Below are 19,320 nucleotides of genomic sequence, written 5' to 3'. Positions count from 1 at the left end.
AGCAACACTGCAGCTACGTTGCAGACGAATATTATACCGCTATACTAGTTGCCATGACAAGCGTAATGCTGTATGTTAGATATTCAAGAAAGCAAATCGCAAATGCTACATGAACATGTATTCATTCATCCGAGGATTTCAGCGTGTTATGGCTTTTAGACTTAGATTACACTGATTTTAGTTACACGAGTAATCTAGTTATACCTCTCACAGTCTAAGTCTACTATTAGAATTCAGAACTCACGAATTTAGGAACTTGATTAACCCACATTGATCAGCCAGAATATTATGATCAACGACCTACTATCAATATAACCCGTGCAGACGATAGCAGCGTCACCTGTCGAGGAATAACTACTAGTCAGACACGCGCACGGTGCATGTAATATCAGTGACCGTGCTGTCCATGTGTAGAATGGGGATGGCGTGCTACCTACTTGAATTCGACCGAGAGCAGATTGTGATGATCTGAAAGCTCGCCGCACGTTTTTCGGAAACTGCACGACTTTTCGGGTGTTCGAGGAGAGCTGTGGCGAGTGTCTTCAACACGGGGCAAAACCAAGGTAATACCAACGTCCAGATGTCGTGAACTTGGACGGCCTTCTCTCATTACAGATGCCGGATGTTGTGAGATGGGAAGGCTGGTAAAACAGGACATGCGGTGAACTGTGATAGAACTAACATCAGACTTTAATTCTGGGCAGAGTACAGGTGCGTTTGAACACACAGTGCACCAAAATCTCCTAACGACGGGCCTTCACACCCGACTATCCATGCATGTGCCAACGTTAACACCACGACATCGGCAGCTACAACTGAAATGGGGACATGGCAATCGGCAGTGAAAGTTGACCAAGTGGCAGGGCGTTACATGGTCTGATGAATCCTTCTTCATCACGCCGATGAGAGGGCGCGAATCCTTCGCGTTCCAGGAGAATGGCTTCTTTACTACAATGCGGGAGGGAGACAAGCTGGCGGCGGCTCCATTTATACTCTGGGGAACATTCACGTGGGCGTGCATGGGTCCAGTCGAGCGCGTGCAAGGCACCATAATGGCTAAGGGGTATCGTACACTGGTTTCAGACCATGTACACTCCTCAATGACAATCTGGTTTTCCGACGGCAGTGACATTTTTCAGCAAGATAATGCGCCATGTCACATGGCCAGTAGTGTGATGGAATGGTTCAAGGAACACAGTGGCGAGTTCCAATTGATGTACTGCCCCTCTCCCACCCCCACCTCCCCAACTCTCCAGATATGCACCCAATCGAACATTTGGGATGTGATTGAACGTCGCGTCAGAGCTTATCGTCCTCTTCCCCCAAATTTACGGGAATTAGGTGACCTATGCTTGCTCATGTGGTGCCAACTCTCTCCAGCGACCTACCAAGGTCTCATTGCTTCCATGCCTCGGCAGGCTACAGATGTTACCCTTGCCAAACGTGGGCATACCTGCTATTATGTAGGGGCTCATAATGTTCTGTATGAAGAGCACTCGGGGCGCTTGGGGACCACAGCACACCAACGACACCTGAGGATGGGCTTATAACAGTCCGAAACCGGTCGTGTGAAAATGAAGTAATTTATAACTGAAGCGGTATTTTCTACCTCTGCTACAATGCTCAGTTGCGGAAGTTCTGCCAACAGGATTGTTTGTGGCCCCGGAAACATCATAATTCTTGAGCATAAAACAAGTTGCAGAAGTCTACAACAGATTGACGTCAACGATGTGGGCCTATAATTATGTGCGTCTTTCCTAGGGCCCTTCTTGAAAACGGGAACGACCCGCGCTTTCTTCCATTTCGTAGGTACCGTCCGTTTCTCCTGAGATCTACGATAAAACTGCTGCTAGATGGGGAGTACATTTTTTTGCTTAATCTCCATAGAAACTTACATCTTGCCCTGATGCCTTTCCACTACTAAGCGACTGTAGTTTCGCGATCGGTGACCTCATCGAGCAAACGTAGAAGTTTTTGGTCGTTCTGTAGTGGGAAACACGTGTGCAGTGTCTGTCGGTGATGGTGTAAACATTCCGAATGTGTTACAGCTGATTGTGTGTTGTGATTCTAAGGCCAAGTATAGGAACTAGCCCACCATTTGGTTTGACTAGTATGGAAAGCCACCTTGAAACACACTCAGACTAACTGTATCCTCCTTCTGAGGCGGCCTGTGTGGCCGAGCGGTTCTAGGCCTGGAACCGCTTCAGCCTGGAACCGCTTCAGCCTGGAACCGTGCGACCGCTACGGCCGCAGGTTCGAATCCTGCCTCGGGTATGGATGTGTGTGATGTCCTTCGGTTAGTTAAGTTTAAGTTCTAGGTGACTGATCACCTCAGATGTTAAGTCTCCTTCTGAGCATGCGACGTATTGGTGAAACAATGTCTCGCACTCGGAAAACGAAGGTCAAGACCTCCAAGAAAATTGAGGTTTTCCATGGTTTATTCGTCAATGAAGATAAATGCTGGAATAGTTCTTGTGAATAGCATATGACCGATGCAAGAGAGTAGCCTTTTCTTGAGTGTGTTTTATCGTGAATACGAAACTGGGAATGTGAGCCGACAGCCAAAACATGCTACTGAGCTCAAAGCTACATCACTTACATGAAACTGAAAAGAATCCTGTTTGTGTGGAAACCGATCTCATACATAAGCGAGTAAATAAGCAGACCAATAATTTCGCGCTCAGTAGACTTGGTCAGTGCGAACTATTTAAAATACGTAACTGTATAAAAAAACAAATGTTGACCTGTACAAGAATGTGACCTGAAAAACACGAAATATTCTGCACTGGCATCTGGTCCTGGTAAAATAAAGCAACTGACAGAACCTACATTGCGCAAAGGAAACGAAAGATCATCTATTATGAATATCACCTGCAAAATGAAGTACTGGCAGAAACAGCAACACAGCAAGACTCCTCAACAGCTAAAAAAAATGCTGCTAAAATCTGGTTACAGTTGGTCCATAGAAATTGGATTCGTAATCTTGACACAGAATGCCAATGAAACACATAACTCGACGTTTAAGTTCTGAAATTTCAGTTAGGAAGGAACTTATCAAAGAAAACTGTTATAGACTATAATATGTAAATTCATTTAATCTAATAACTTCAATGGTACAGTGAATTAACTCAGAAGGTCAGTCAATAGAAAAATTATCAAGAACTGGACTATGACGAAGGTAAAGTGAAACAACAATGCAAGTCTACAAAAATAAAAATAAACCTTTCACCTCATCAAATAATACCTTGTTCTTCATTTCAAAACCTTTTTTGTGTCAATTTGCTATCCAACTAGTGCTCTGAGTTGTCGTTCTTCCCCGTAATAAATCTGCAACTCCAAAAGTTCGTCTATCCAATACACCTTACACTCAACGAACTCCTGCCTGGTGCACACTGCTGCTGCTGCCATCCCAGACACATATACAGTTGCCTAACAACTGTTTCTCTGACCGCAGTTCTTCAAATATATCACGTTCCTGTGCAAATATTAACATATCCAACAATATCATCAAAACATAACCATCTTACACCGATGCCATTAGCCACAAAACCTCCGTCCAAACTGAGGTTTCCCGTTTTTTTCTCAAATCATTTAAAATATATGTCGGAATGTTTCTTGTGAAAAGGACATGACCGACTTCATTCCCCATCCTTCCATCTCTAATGGTGGCGGCGGCGACACTAATTTAAAGCCTGATCTTACTTTTTACTTGGTCATAATACAGACCACCTGTCATTAACGACACTCACTGATTTAGTCTACCGCCTGTATAAACAACCTGCGTACTCAAATGGTATTTTGAGCAAATGTTTTGAGCAATACAAGTCTGCCTCTCAGTCCGATAATGGAGAAAGAATCCCTACCGTAACACTAGACCAGCCCTCTTCATGAGTAGTAGGCTAACGGCGTAAGAATCTGATTGCACCATGTTCCTTACGATACCGTATACAGAATAATAAAACTGAGACAAAATTAGCTTCTTCGCTTTTGCAACAGCGTACTGCAAAATCTGTGCACTACTGAACAACTGAGGTACAAACATCTACCTAGTAGCTCTGATTCTACTGTGTTTCATCTGTCTTTCCAACCCACATTTGCACTACTATATGTAGTAAGGCAAAAATTTTGAATTCAGTTATTTCTGTTTTCGAGAAAATTTTGGCCTTTTCGCCAATTAATACGTCATTGTTATTCTTGCGAATCTGCAGGCCATAATCGTCTATTATGTGGTGTCACTTATTCAGCGACTTGTGCTCCTTTTGTTAGTAGATTCGTTGACCTCCAAACATTGACTGCACAAATACGCAAAGTTTTACAGGTAAATGACCTTGAAGAATAGTGCAGGAGGCTCATCTTCGTATTTTACGATCATTTCTATTTGGTTTCACTCGTTCGAGGTGGGGTTTCCTTGTTGGCCACACCTGTCATTGCATGAAGATGAAAGTGAATATAGCGTTTTTATCATCGTGGAGGCTGAAGACTCCAATGAATGAACATTTTAAAAAAATAACCTAACGATTACATTAATTTCAAAACAGTAACACTCAGTTTAGTTTCTTTTCGTAGATCTGAAGATTGTAGATGTCCAACGGTATTGTCGTGAAATATTTTTTGTCTGTGATCGTAAAATGAACATAGTATTTTCTGTCTTAGTTCAGTTATGTACCTTTTCAGGTATGTGCCTTACATGCTTCCGACCACTCCGAAACCGAATCTTTTTGAAGTATTAACTGCGTGGGTCATGATTTTCGTCTTCACTGTCTTCGGTAATTCCATCTAGAGATGCATTGCGCTTGGTTTCTTCCTTTGCACATTAATCATTTAATCCAGACTCAAATTCACCCTCCCAAACAATGAAGTGTGTATGCCCTAAAAGACATATTCCTGTGGGTCAGTTACAGCTGTACACGCACTCGGACTTCACAGCGCAATTGCTTGTACACTGGCAAGCAAAATATCAGCAATAATCTTTCGTTCTATAAAAAAACTGTAGTCAGACGATGGCAGTCTGGAAACATACTAACCATATGCACTATTAGTATCTTCATTCGGTGCGGTGTAACAGTGTTGTCTGGTTACTGCAGCATGAATAGTTTTGGGTTCTTTACCTGCAATTCCTGGTATTGGCGTATTTGTTTTCGTTCACTTATTTTATTTTGCATGTTATGACATGGGGCTTCCTAAAGTTATACGGCATTTATAGCAGATCTTGAACTCATCACTCCCAATTGATCAATAGTGGCGCAGAAAATGGAATACAGTGGGATTTAGTATTGCAATTTTAAAGATTTATTTATTCTTCAGCAATCTCCTACTTTACTTATTCTGTAGCACTGAATTCTTACTTCTCATTGGTAGGTACTATCCGACAAGAAGCGGAGTCACATAATTGAAGTGAATAGTTCAGCACCACTTTACCCTGACATATCTCAGTGCTGATTACAATGTTTTGAATGAAGGTCCCCCATCGCACATGTGACCACAGTGCTACCATACTACCACTGCTCGACCTCAATTTCGTACCAAAAATATGCCTAGGTGGAAACACTGGATAACTAGATGACTAATTCCTTTTCCTCAAGGGTTCTAATAAGAATATTTACTAAAATTATAGTGCATTTCTATGTCTAGTTTAGGTAGCGACATTATAGGAAGTGATAAGTACATGGCGTCTCTCAGACCCCACTAGCGTGGTTAAGGGACTAAGGGAACCAGTTGTAGTTAGAATGATATTATACCTGCATTTCAATACCAAAAATGAAGGAAGAAGTCTCACTGACTAACATACCGTCCGGAGTTCTACACAAACGCGCGTACAAACTACGTACAAAAGGCAAACTCTGGGGTGCCGCTAATACCGAATTGTAAGGAACGAAACGTGAATCTCAAACAGAAACAACACAAAGCGTATGTATCAAACTCAAATGAAGACCGAAAGTGAATATCGTGGGTACAACGATAGAATGCCAATACCTTAGAAGTGCAGAGATCAAACTGCATCATGACCAGTCGCGCTTCTGGAAAACGTAAGTACAATTCGACGCCCTGCGCTTTCAGAAAATAATCCGCGCTCCATTTGTGACACCAACAGCGCCAATAAAAATTAGAAGAGACAGACAGGACTGAAAGGTAAATATCAAAACCTGATAATAAATACCCGTATCTAACAACAAATTTACGCAAAGCATATTCTCGGCGTTGCTGCACAGTCCACACAATTACTAGTGCAGGTGTCAGATTATCTCGGCAGCCAAACCACAGTGCTAATTCAAAAAACCAGTATTTTTATTGAATAACAAGATGATGTAAAAGTGCAGAATGCTATATTGAGGCTATGGCTGCGAAAAAATCTACATTGGAGCAGTCCGCCATCTTGTTCTATTGGTACATAGTAATTCGATTTTCTCCCATTAACAGTGATCATTAGACACACCCGTAACAGTTTTGCGCTATGCAACTAATTGACTGAATTTGCGAGTGCCGTAATCGCCCAGGCACCGTCGTTCTCTCGTTGGTGGGAGCGCAAGCAGCTTTGCTGGTGTTGTCCACAGGGGAACCCGCACCGCCCGTGCTATTCCTGACTACACATCTCTGTTGTTTGCGTACACTGCTGCGCAACATGTGCGTCAGCAGAGCACCCTCTCAATTCCTCCCCTCTCACCCCACCCCCCTTCCCTCACACACACGTCAGCAGGATCGGGCCTAACAGTTGGTCGTTGTCTGTTGCAGTTGCTGTGGAAGCCGCTCGAGGGTACTGGCTTCTGCATCGTCAACCTCGTGGCCAGCATGCAAGACTATATGCGTGGTCTCTTCCTATTCACGTAAGTACACAATCCCTGAAGGCATTTACTTCAAACCTAACTTGGTATAAAAGAATCACAGTTTCATTACTATCCTATGAATTAGAATTGTTGGTTAGCAGAATATTTCTATGAATGTGCAATAAAAGACCAAGAACTAACTGCTCAATTTAGAAAGAGTACCGTGCAGGGAGGTAGTTTGTCGCCTCTACAGTTCAGTACATACATCGAACAAGCAAAAACAGAAATAAAACAAAGGTTCAAGAGTGGGATTAAAAGCAATGGTCAAACGATATGAATGATGTCATTCTTTGATGAAATTGCTACCTTTAGTGAAAGTGACAGATTAACCCAGGACCTTTCAAACCTAAGAAAAAGTTAAATAAGCCCACGCTATGGGTAGAGAGTAAACTGAACCTAGACGAAAGCAATAAGAACTATCAGAAATTAGCCCAGCAATTGTGGACTATCGAAGTAGACGAAGTGGACGAGTCCTGTTACGTCGGAAGCACAATAATACACTACGGCCAAAAGAAGGAGAACATACGAAGCAGACTAGCACAAATAAAGAAGACAAAAAAGGGTAATAATATCAAACATTGCCTTAACTGAAACGTCCTGGCAGATCAAGATTGTGTGCCCGACCGAGACTCGAACTCGAGACCTTTGCCTTTCGTGGCAAGTGCTCTGCCATCTGAGCTACTGAAGCACGACTCACGACCCGTCCTCAAAGTTTCAGTTCTTGCTGTACCTCGTCTCCTACCATCCAAACTTCGCAGAAGATCTGTGAGGACAGGTCGTGAGTCGTGCTTGGGTAGCTCAGATGGTAGAGAACTTCTCCACGAAAGGTAAACGTCTCGAGTTGGAATCTCGGTTCGGCACACAGTTATAATCTGTCAGGAAGTTTCATATCAGCGCACACTCCACTAAAGAGTGAAAATCTCATTCTGGATTGCCTTAATTCATGAAAGAAATTTCTGACAATATACGTTTCAATCAGAGCATTCTATGGAAGTGAATAATACATTGTGGAGGAACTAGAAAAGAAGAGCATTCGACATGTGTTGTTATAGAAATATGTCAAAAATTAGGTGGGCTCGTATGAAATGAGGATATTATCCGAAGAATCGACGAGGGGAAGGGACAGCACGATAGGAGATGCTTTTAAGCCGTTTATGAATAATATACAAGATACTTGAGGGAGTAAAAACTGTAGGGAAAAGGCAGAGATAGGAATATATTAAACAAGTAATAGGACGCTGGATGCACATTCTACAGAGAGGTGGAGAGGTTGACACAGGAGAGGAATTTTTGTCGGACCACAACAAAGCAGCCAGTTACTGACGGCATGTACCCGAAGCTGATTAGTCGAGGCATACTTATTCTTCTGCTTCACGTTTAAAAACTTCTATTCTGAATCGATTAATATAACAGTCAAGGTCGCAATAATCATTTATTTAAAAATGATGACCGAGCTCGGACTTAATCCCGCACAACTTCAGATCTAACGAACTGAAAAGATATGAAGAGCCACACTTTAAAAAGGAAAGTCAACAAATAAGAAGTCGACAAATAATATAGCGAGCGCAGAATGAAAGACCAGGAAGAGTTAAAATAACGTAGCATTTTCCCATATTGCTGCAGCCATCGTAAAGACTGAAACTGGTCCTCATTTTCAAATAAACCAGTATTTCGATTTTCACTGATTTATTAATTGATAATTTATAACAGATAGCTTCAAATCTCCAAATCATATTATATAAAATTCTATTCTCAGGTTTTATAAATGACTCCCTAATACTGGAAATTTATATTAGATGCCCACATTTCCAAAATCTTCCTAGTTAAGATTTTATAATATCTTTATATTTCAGCCGTCAATTATATTGATAACCAAATATCAAAACTATCAATATCAGTTTTTATAAATTGTCTTCAAAACATTATCCTTTACGTTTAACTGGTCTTTCAAGTCATCAGTCGTCTCTGATAGAGTTACAAACCTGCCGGTAAGCCTTACAATTCTTATTTTTCTCCCTCAATTTTAACTAGTTTCCTAAATCTCTCTTTCGTTTGCTTTAAACAGACCAATGAGAATAGGAGTCCACCATTAGTTTCCCCGCATATATACTTTTCAAAACGAACATTTAAACACGAAACACCTTTAAAATGTCGCTGCTTATGATTTCCTACAATAACATATCTTCTACGAATGCAGAAGACTACTAATGTAACCATGGTATTCTGTTGCCAGATACAACTACTGTAATTTAAACATGTTTTTTTTTACTCGTGCGTATGTTGATAGCCCTCTTTGAACAATTACACACGAACTTGCTGTCTAGCGGTAGTGTCTTTGATTAGTAATCATAAATCATGGGTCCCGGGTTCTAACCCTACCACTGTTTAAATTCGTAATAAAGATCAGCAGTAATGACGATCGTAGACTTTCGTTATAAGGCATGCAAGAGGGCCGAGGAATGGACAGAAGTTCCTGCCACTCACTTGCCCTTGTGGTGGAAACGGCCCATAGTAGTCGGAAGAATCAGCAATGCTCAACGGCATGGGGACGCAGAAGGCAATGGAAACCACTACATTAAGGACACACAGAAGATACGGCCTGTCTGTGGAAAAATTTCATGATGATCTCTCGTTGGCAAATGATTCTGGATAAGTTCCCCATCGAATATCTGGGGGGGGGGGGGCTGACAAGGGGGAGGTGGCAATGACAAAAAGATTGAAAAACTAAGGACGGAATAACTTTCTACGAGTCGGAACATGGAATGTCAGAAGTTCGAACTTAGTAGGAAAGCTACAAAAGCTGAAAATGGAAATGAAAAGGCTCAGTCTACATAAAGTGATTGTTTCTGAATGAAATGGAAAGAAGATAACTATTTCAGGTTATGACGAATATAGGCTAATATCAAATGAAGCAGAAAATGGTATAAAGAGAGTGGACTTCGTTAGGAGTGGAAAGGTAGGATAGCATGTAGGCCATTATGAACATTTCAGTGATAGGGTTGATCTAGTCAGATTCAGCAGCAATGTAACGCCGACAACGGTAATTCAGGTATACATGAAGACAACACAAGCATAAGATGAAGAGGGACAGTATATGTGGCTACTGAACAGATAATTCAGTATTTAAAGGGATATGAAAAACTAATAATCATGGGGAGGGAGCTGGAACGCAGTTGTAAGGAAAGGAATAGAATAAAGAATTATGGGGAAATTTGATGTTGGGAGTAAGAATGATAGAGCAGAAAGAATAGTTGAGTTTAGCAACTAATTGTAGTTGGTAATAGCGAATATTCTGTTCAAAAATCACAAGAAGATGAGGTATACTTGAAAAAGGCCTGGAGATACGAGAAGATTTCAGTTAGTTTACATCATGGTCAGGCAGAGATTCCAGAATCAGATAATGAATAGTAAGGCATTCCGAGGAGCAGATACATACTCAAATTACAATTAGGTAATGATGTAGAGTAGGCTGAAGCGTAAGAGAATCATGCGGAAGAATCAGTGAGGGTGGAAATAGGGCAATGAAGTACTGAGGGATGATGAGACCCGTCAGAAATTCGTTAAGGATGTGGATATTACGTTACTGAATATCACATTACGCACTTCAGTTGAAGAGGAGTGGACATTTATCGAAAAGGAAGTCACATATGTAGATCAGTCAGATATAGGTACAAGGAAAGTAACTCTAAAGAAACTTTGTCTAACAGAAGAAATACTTGAGCTAATCGACGAAAGAATGAAAATTTTCAGGGAAGAGAGGAACCAAATAAGTAGGGAGTGCAGGGTTAGCCAAGAAAAATGGTTGTAGGAAAAATACGAAAAACTCGAAAAAGAAATGGTCGTCGGAAGAACTGACTCAGCATTTGGAGCAGTCAAGGCAACCTTCTGTGAGATTAAAAGCAAGAGCGATAACATTAACAGTGCAATGAAAATTCTGTTGTTAAATGCATACGTAACAGCGGCTAGATGGAAAGAGTACATTGGATGCCTATATAAGGAATAGGACTTGTCTGATGATTTGATAGAAGAAGAAATTGTAGTCGGTACGTAAGACAAAGGGCATGTACTATTAGCGAGAGAATTTAAATGAATTCTGGAGGACTTGAGGTCAAATGAGGCAGAAACGATAGGCCTACATAGCGCTTTCTCGAAATTTCTAAAATCATTGGGGAAAGGGGAGGGGGTACTGGCAACCATACGACTATTCAAATTGCTTTTAGATGACGATCAGTTTGGATTTAGCACGAGAGAGGTAGTTCTGATTTTGCGCTTGATAATGGAAAGAACACTAAAGAAAAATCAGTACTCGCTCATACAATTTGTCGATCTAGAAAGGAGGCTCGACAGTGTGAAATGGCGCAAGATGTTCGAAACACTGAGAAAAATAGAAGTAAGCTACAGAGCACGACTGTTTGTATACAGTTTGAGCAAGAACAATAAAACTGGAAGACGAAGAATGAAGCGCTCGGACTAGAAAGGATGTAAGACAGAAATGCAGCGTTTTGCCCCTACTTTTTAGTCGTGGTGGGACACGAGACCGAAGGCTGACAAGACACAGACACACATACAGAGAGAGAGAGACAGAGAGAGAGAGAGAGAGAGAGAAGAGGACGAGAAAGGAGGAGGAGCAGTAGGAGGAGGAGAAAAGTTTTCAGTATCTTCTATGGATGATTAAGTGGAGTACTTGTCAGATGTTGATGACATTATCATCATCACTTGAAGAACAGAGCTATTCAGATATTTGTGGGGGTTCCAATAGCACAAGACACTGGGGAATTGATGTACGAAATCAAATCTTTTTTTATTTTGTACTGAAATTCATAAAAATTCAGATTGTTTCTTGCTTACTTACATTTCGAATGCTGAATACGCACACACCGCTGTCAATCAGCACACACGTGCGCGAAATTCCACACTCCTCAGACACGCCCGCTGTTCATGAATACATGTTCGCGCGGTTAAATTCCACCATGTTTCTCATGTAGATCAATGAGGTGAAAATTTAGAGTTCCATAGCTTTGGTGTAGGCTAGAAATTTTCGTTGATTTGATTGGCCGTTCATTTTTAATGTATCGCGCAGTGAATTGCTGACCTTTTGGGATCTCGATTCAGCGTATGCCTGAGAATAAACGCATTTGGTTTATGACTATCAGCAGGTGTGATAGACAGAGGCATCTCAGGTGTCCGCGTAGCAGTTTTTTTTTTTTTTCAATGTTCTTCTGTACAATCTGGAAAATGGTTTTGGTGTTTTTTGTTCTGTTACTCGGATGTAACATGTTCCTTTGCCAACAACGGAATGTTGCAAGATGTACTATTATACGTAAGTATCTTCTAATTTGAATACTGCAATATATTGTTAAATTTTTTGGCGGACTCAAGAGTACGCAAGACCGCGCACAAGTGCAATAGGGCACACGGTTCCAAGATGGTCAAATAGTAACTTGTGCGTATCTCTCAGTTGATTTCCGGTAATCATGCGATATAAACTGGGCAGCAAGACAGCCACTCGATAATTCAACATTTTTCAGGACAGTACAATTGCTAAGTTTCTGATCTTTGATTGTAGCACCAAGTTGGGGCACAAACTTTTGCGAAGGCAAGATTATCAGCCAAGGTGGAACATAGAATGGTTTTTGGTTAGTATAAAAGACTTTATTAGTACTTACTGAAATTTATGCTTCAGTTAACGAGCTATTGTACTTTAATTGTATGTGTTACTTTTTGTAAGGACGCTATACCGTTTGTTGGATTTTTCACTGATAAATAAATAATCAAGTTATCAAAAATTGGTGTTCCCTGTCATTATTAATACAAAGGTATTTGTCATAATTGTGAATAACAAATTTCATTTATGTTTCATTTGAAGACTTGTCACATTTATAATTTCAAACGGAGGATCAATTAAGTAACCTATTTAGTTCCGGCTAGCATAGTTAGAGAACAATTGTGATACACTCCTAATGAGTAACCATTAATGAGGATCTTACGTTTGCTCAACTTCCACAGGTCGGTAATCGGTCCCTTTTGTTGGCTGAGGTCATCGGATACGGTTAATCGAGCGTTTCTTTGTCAGGAGGAGATATATCTCAAGCTGTTGTCGTTCAAGTTTCTACTTCTTCCCAGGACCGGGTGATCCACTTCAACACCATACCTCTGAGGATGCCTAGCTGGCGAAGTGCTGGGATAGGCTGTAGTTGCATTCCAAAGTTTATGGAGCATCCATATGTGATCACTCTAGGACAAAAAGCAGTTGTAAAGGGACGAGGAATGCAGAAGGTGCTTGTAACTGTGGTTGGTCTCAAAAGCTAATGGGATTTGGTAAACACTGAGAGTGGAACATTGGCACAAAATGAATTTATGGCTCTGATATGGCAGAATTTGTGGGGAGAGATTCACACCCGTCTTTCAACAAGTAGCCTCAAATGGTTCTGAGCACTATGCTACTCAACTTCTGAGGTCATTAGTCCCCTAGAACTTAGCACTAGTTAAATCTACCTAACCTAAGGACATCACACACATCCATGCCCGAGGCAGGATTCGAACCTGCGACCGTAGCGGTCTCGCGGTTCCACACTGCAGCGCGTAGAACCGCACGGCCACTAAACCAGAGGCTCAGACGACTCTGCGACTATAATGGTTGCAAATTCATCGACCTCCGTTATTGGGTGGAGAACTGTAGGGCCCCCCTAGACAGGTCAGGCGTGCACTACACACCGGAAGCAGCTACTAGGGTAGCAGAGTACGTGTGGCGTGCACACGGGGGTTTTTTAGGTTAGAGGGACCCCCCCTTGGGCGAAACGATAAAATACCTGACGGCTTACCAGAGAGGACATTATCATCGTTGATAAAGAACGTCCGTCCTCAGAGACCAAAAACAGGAAAAGTTAACGTAATATTGGTAAACTGCAGGAGTATCCAGGGCAAGGTTCCTGAATTAGTATCTCTTATTGAAGGAAATAGTGCGCATATAGTATTAGGAACGGAAAGTTGGTTAAAACCGGAAGTGAACAGTAACGAAATCCTAGACACAGAATGGAATATATACCGCAAGGATAGGATAAACGCCAATGGTGGAGGAGTATTTATAGCAGTAAAGAATTCAATAATATCCAGTGAAGTTATTAGCGAATGCGAATGTGAAATAATCTGGGTTAAGCTAAGTATCAAAGGTGGGTCAGATATGATAGTCGGATGCTTCTATAGACCACCTGCATCAGCAACCGTAGTAGTTGAGCGCCTCAGAGAGAACCTGCAGAACGTCGTGAAGAAGTTTCGTGATCATACTATTGTAATAGGGGGAGACTTCAATCTACCAGGTATAGAATGGGATAGTCACACAATCAGAACTGGAGCCAGGGACAGAGACTCTTGTGACATTATCCTGACTGCCTTGTCCGAGAATTACTTCGAGCAGATAGTTAGAGAACCAACTCGTGAAGCTAACGTTTTAGACCTCATAGCAACAAATAGACCGGAACTTTTCGACTCCGTGAATGTAGGAGAGGGTATCAGTGATCATAAGTCAGTGGTTGCATCAATGACTACAAGTGTAATAAGAAATGCCAAGAAAGGAAGGAAAATATATTTGCTTAACAAGAGTGATAGGGCACAAATCGCAGAATATCTGAGTGACCACCATCAAACGTTCATTTCTGAGGAAGAGGATGTGGAACAAAAATGGAAAAAATTCAGAAACATCGTCCAGTACGCCTTAGATAAGTTCGTACCGACTAAGGTCCAAAGCGAGGGGAAAGATCCACCGTGGTATAACAATCATGTACGAAAGGTACTACGGAAACAAAGAAAGCTTCATCATAGGTTTAAGAGTAGTCGAATCATAGCTGATAAGGAAAAGCTGAACGAAGCGAAAAAGAGCGTAAAGAGAGCAATGAGAGAAGCATTCAACGAATTCGAACATAAAACATTGGCAAACAATCTAAACAAGAACACTAAAAAGTTTTGGTCATATGTAAAATCGGTAAGCGGATCTAAATCCCCTATTCAGTCACTCGTTGACCACGATGGCACCGAAACAGAGGACGACCGAAGAAAGGCAGAAATACTGAATTCAGTGTTCCGAAACTGTTTCACTGCGGAAAATCGTAACACGGTCCCTGACTTCAGCCGTCGCACGGACGCCAAAATGGAAAATATTGAAATAAACGATATCGGAATTGAAAAACAACTGCTATCACTTAGTAGCGGAAAAGCATCCGGACCAGACGAGATGCCCTTAAGATTCTACAGTGATTATGCTAAAGAACTTGCCCCCTTTCTATCAGCAATTTATCGTAGATCGCTGGAAGAACGTAAAGTACCTAGCGACTGGAAGAAAGCGCAGGTCGTTCCCATTTTCAAGAAGGGTCATAAATCAGATGCGAATAATTATAGGCCTATTTCGCTTACGTCAATCTGTTGTAGAATAATGGAACATGTTTTGTGTTCTCGTATTATGACGTTCTTAGATAATACAAATCTCCGTCATCATAACAAACATGGATTCCGCAAACAGAGATCATGTGAAACTCAGCTCGCCCTATTTGCCCAAGAAATTCACAGTGCCGTAGACACTGGCGAGCAGATTGATGCCGTATTCCTGGACTTCAGGAAGGCATTTGATACGGTTCCGCACTTACGTTTAGTGAAAAAAATACGAGCTTACGGAATATCGGACCAGGTTTGTGATTGGATTCAGGATTTCCTAGAAGAAAGAACACAACATGTCATTCTTAACGGTTCAAAATCTGCAGATGTAGGGAGTACCGCAAGGAAGCGTGATAGGACCTTTATTGTTTACAATATACATAAATGACTTAGTTGACAACATCGGTAGCTCCGTGAGGCTATTTGCAGATGACACGGTTGTCTACAAGAAAGTAGCAACATCAGAAGACTCGTACGTACTCCAGGAAGACCTGCAGAGGATTAATGCATGGTGCGACAGCTGGCAGCTTTCCCTAAACGTAGATAAATGTAATATAATGCTCATACATAGGGGCAGAAATCCATTCCAGTACGATTATGCCATAGGTGGTAAATCATTGGAAGCGGTAACGACCGTAAAATACTTAGGAGTTACTATCCGGAGCGATCTGAAGTGGAATGATCACATAAAACAAATAGTGGAAAAAGCAGGCGCCAGGTTGAGATTCATAGGAAGAATTCTAAGAAAATGTGACTCATTGACGAAAGAAGTAGCTTACAAAACGCTTGTTCGTCCGATTCTTGAGTATTGCTCATCAGTATGGGACCCTTACCAGGTTGGATTAATAGAAGAGATAGACATGATCCAGCGAAAAGCAGCGCGATTCGTCATGGGGACATTTAGTCAGCGCGAGAGCGTTACGGAAATGCTGAACAAGCTCCAGTGGCGGACACTTCAAGAAAGGCGTTACGCAATACGGAGAGGTTTATTATCGAAATTACGAGAGAGCACATTCCGGGAAGAGATGGGCAACATATTACTACCGCCCACATATATCTCGCGTAATGATCACAACGAAAAGATCCGAGAAATTAGAGCAAATACGGAGACTTACAAGCAGTCGTTCTTCCCACGCACAATTCGTGAATGGAACAGGGAAGGGGGGATCAGATAGTGGTACAATAAGTACCCTCCGCCACACACCGTAAGGTGGCTCGCGGAGTATAGATGTAGATGTAGATACGTGTTTCAAAGTTTTACTCACCTTCAGAGTAGTCACCAGCATTGTGTATAGCTCGTTGCCAGTGATGTGGAAGTCTTAGGATACTCTTAGCAGTGCTAGTTGTGTTGACAGTTCGAGTGGCGCGGTCTATTGCCCGACGAATTTGTAGCAGTTCTGAAGCGAATGCCGTGAAGTGTTTCCTTCAGTTCACAAATCGAATTGCACTTAGCAGCCCCATCAGTCGAACAAATCAGTAACAGCTTGCACTGGACGTGCTTGAGCATTCTCCTGGAAAATGATGGTCGGTTTCTCCAGAAAGTGTCATCGCTTCTGTCTCTAAGTTGCTCGTAGGATGTGTTCCAAAAATGAACAGCATAGAGACAGAAGCGATGACACTTTCTGCAGGACCTGACCATCATTTTGCAGAACATGCTCAAGCACGTACAGTGCAAGCTGTTACTGATTTGTCTGACTGATGGGGCTGCTAAGTGCTATACCAGCTACTGCACTCCCCTGACTTAAGCCCTCGTAAGTCCTTCTCGATTTCTAAACTGAAGGAAACACTTCACGGCATTCGCTTCAGAACTTCTACAAATTCGTCGGGCAATGGACCACGCCGCTCGAACTATCTACACAACTGAAACTACTAAGAGTATCCTACGACTTCCACATCGCTGGCAACGGGTAATACACAATGCTGGTGACTACTTTGAAGGTCAGTAAAACTTCGAAACATGTATCTACTTTGTACTAGTTGTAAATAAATAGTTGCCACTATTAAAATTCCAACCCTCGTGTTTGCTTCTCCTACTTAGAATTTAACCAATGTTTTAGTGAAACTATCTTCCCACATGTTTATATACGTGGGTTATACAAGACTATGTAAACACCAACTGGCGTGATACATTACCGTGCCTAACACGGTGTAGGAAACACAGTGACATTCAAAACACCTTCCAGTCGTCTCGGAATAAATAGATTTTCAAAGGAATATTATACCCTTCTTTCTTCAAAGTAATGGTAAGTTCAGATAACGGTGTTTAGTGATCACGCACGATACTCTGAAACGTAGACCTCAAAGTCTCAATAATATTGTGATCTGGTGACTGTGTTGGCTAGGTGTGATGCGACAACTCACTGTCGTGCTCACAGAAACAGTCCCGGATGACGCGAGCAATGTGAGCAGGGGATCTGACGTCTTGAAGTAAAGCATCGTCTTTGGGGATAAAACATTATACCGTGGGATGGACCTGATCAGCCAAAATTGTTACATAATCCTTGGCAGTTCTGCGACCTTGTGGCGTAACCGTGAGTCCCACAGAATACCACGATAAGCCTGCACAAATCGTTACCAAACCAGCATCCATGTTTCACTTTCCAGCCGTAAACTCGTCCAGAATTTGGAAACAGCGTGAAACAAGGCCCATCCATAAAATGACTTTCTTTCATTGCAACACAGTCCAGGTTTAATGACTCGACCGCCAAGTTTTCCTCTTACGGTTATTCGCTCAGCCTGTAATTCCCAACTTATGTAGTTCTCTTCTTCTAACAACACGGTTGTCAACTATGGCAGTGAGCTGTGCAGTTACTTTTGCATGTGTCCTCTTAGTCTTATTACAATCGTCTTCAATGACCCTATGTCACGACCACTCAACGTACACTTTCGTCCGCGTTGTGACTCAGCAGCTTTCCCTGTGGTTCAAATGGCTCTGAACACCATGGGACTTAACATCTGAGGTCATTAGTCCCCTAGAACTTAGAACTACTTAAACCTAACTAACCTAAAGACATCACACACATCCATGCCCGAGGCAGGATTCGAACCTGCGACCGTAGCGGACGCGTGGTTACAGACTGAAGCCCCTAGAACCGCTCGGCCACACCGGCCGGCAGCTTTCCCTGCATGCGGTATAAATCAGACATGATGCACTCTGGACTACACAGCACTCTTCCGAGCAGGAATGACACTCGCAACGTATTGACGACATTGCGCAGATATTATTCGTGGTCAAATACAACAGCGCATTCTGTAGGCTGGTTTTTCATCTGAATTTATGTCCAAGGATGTATTTCCCGCTGTATTTTCAGTTATTGTCCAATCCCTGTAATGAATCTATCTGTTCTGTGTCGTTGCTTCATGAATGTTAACTGTACCGTTTCCTTAGCTCATTTTCTTGCTTTTTAGTTATTTCTATTAATTTCTGTCTTCAAACAAATGCGCTCTACTATAAGCAAATTATTGGCGATATATATGTAAGATGTTTGTGAACGACCTCATTTCAAGCTAGTCTCTTTCATTAACAGTAAACATGATTTCCTCAAAATGAAATACCGCGCCGGCCGGGGGGTCGAGCGGTTCTAGGCGCTACAGTCTGGAGTCGAGCGACCGCTACGGTCGTAGGTTCGAATCCTGCCTCGGGCATGGATGTGTGTGATGTCCTTAGGTTAGTTAGGTTTAATTAGTTCTAAGTTCTAGGCGACTGATGACCTCAGAAGTTAAGTCGCATAGTGCTCAGAGCCATTTGAACCATCACATCGAAACACTGTTTGCGGAAGCCTGCGTACTTACAATGTCATCATGATTTTCGAGCCGCTATTTTTATAAAAAGTACTTGAGGCGGTAATATTGCAGCAACGTCAGTTAAACTAAGTACACGCTCATAATAAGTTATGACTCAATTTCACGTGATGTTTTTAACCCCGCGTCGGCATCGTCAGAGGCAGCAGTGTGATACACAGTGCATTACGCTTGATGCTGCTGCGGAAGCGACTTAAGAGTCTCTGGCAATAGAGATACGGTGGTTGCTGAAGGTTCATAGAGGCCGGTGATTACACCTAATGATCATCCAGTG

The 19,320-nt window shown here is 42.0% G+C and overlaps 1 protein-coding gene across 1 annotated transcript in view; it reads left to right on the top strand.

Moving 5' to 3' along the window:
• LOC126168597 (prolactin-releasing peptide receptor-like) overlaps window positions 1-19,320 on the top strand; it is a 493,078-nt gene that overhangs the window by 385,864 nt on the left and 87,894 nt on the right. The window contains exon 3 of the mRNA XM_049920573.1: window positions 6,730-6,821. Coding sequence (XP_049776530.1) covers window positions 6,730-6,821 — 92 coding nt within the window. The remainder of the gene's footprint in view (window positions 1-6,729; window positions 6,822-19,320) is intronic.

Source organism: Schistocerca cancellata, chromosome 1 (assembly GCF_023864275.1).
Source record: "Schistocerca cancellata isolate TAMUIC-IGC-003103 chromosome 1, iqSchCanc2.1, whole genome shotgun sequence".
NCBI classification, from domain to species: domain Eukaryota; kingdom Metazoa; phylum Arthropoda; class Insecta; order Orthoptera; family Acrididae; genus Schistocerca; species Schistocerca cancellata.
Note: the sequence above shows the minus strand (reverse complement) of the source record. Positions and strands in the feature narration are given on the sequence as shown.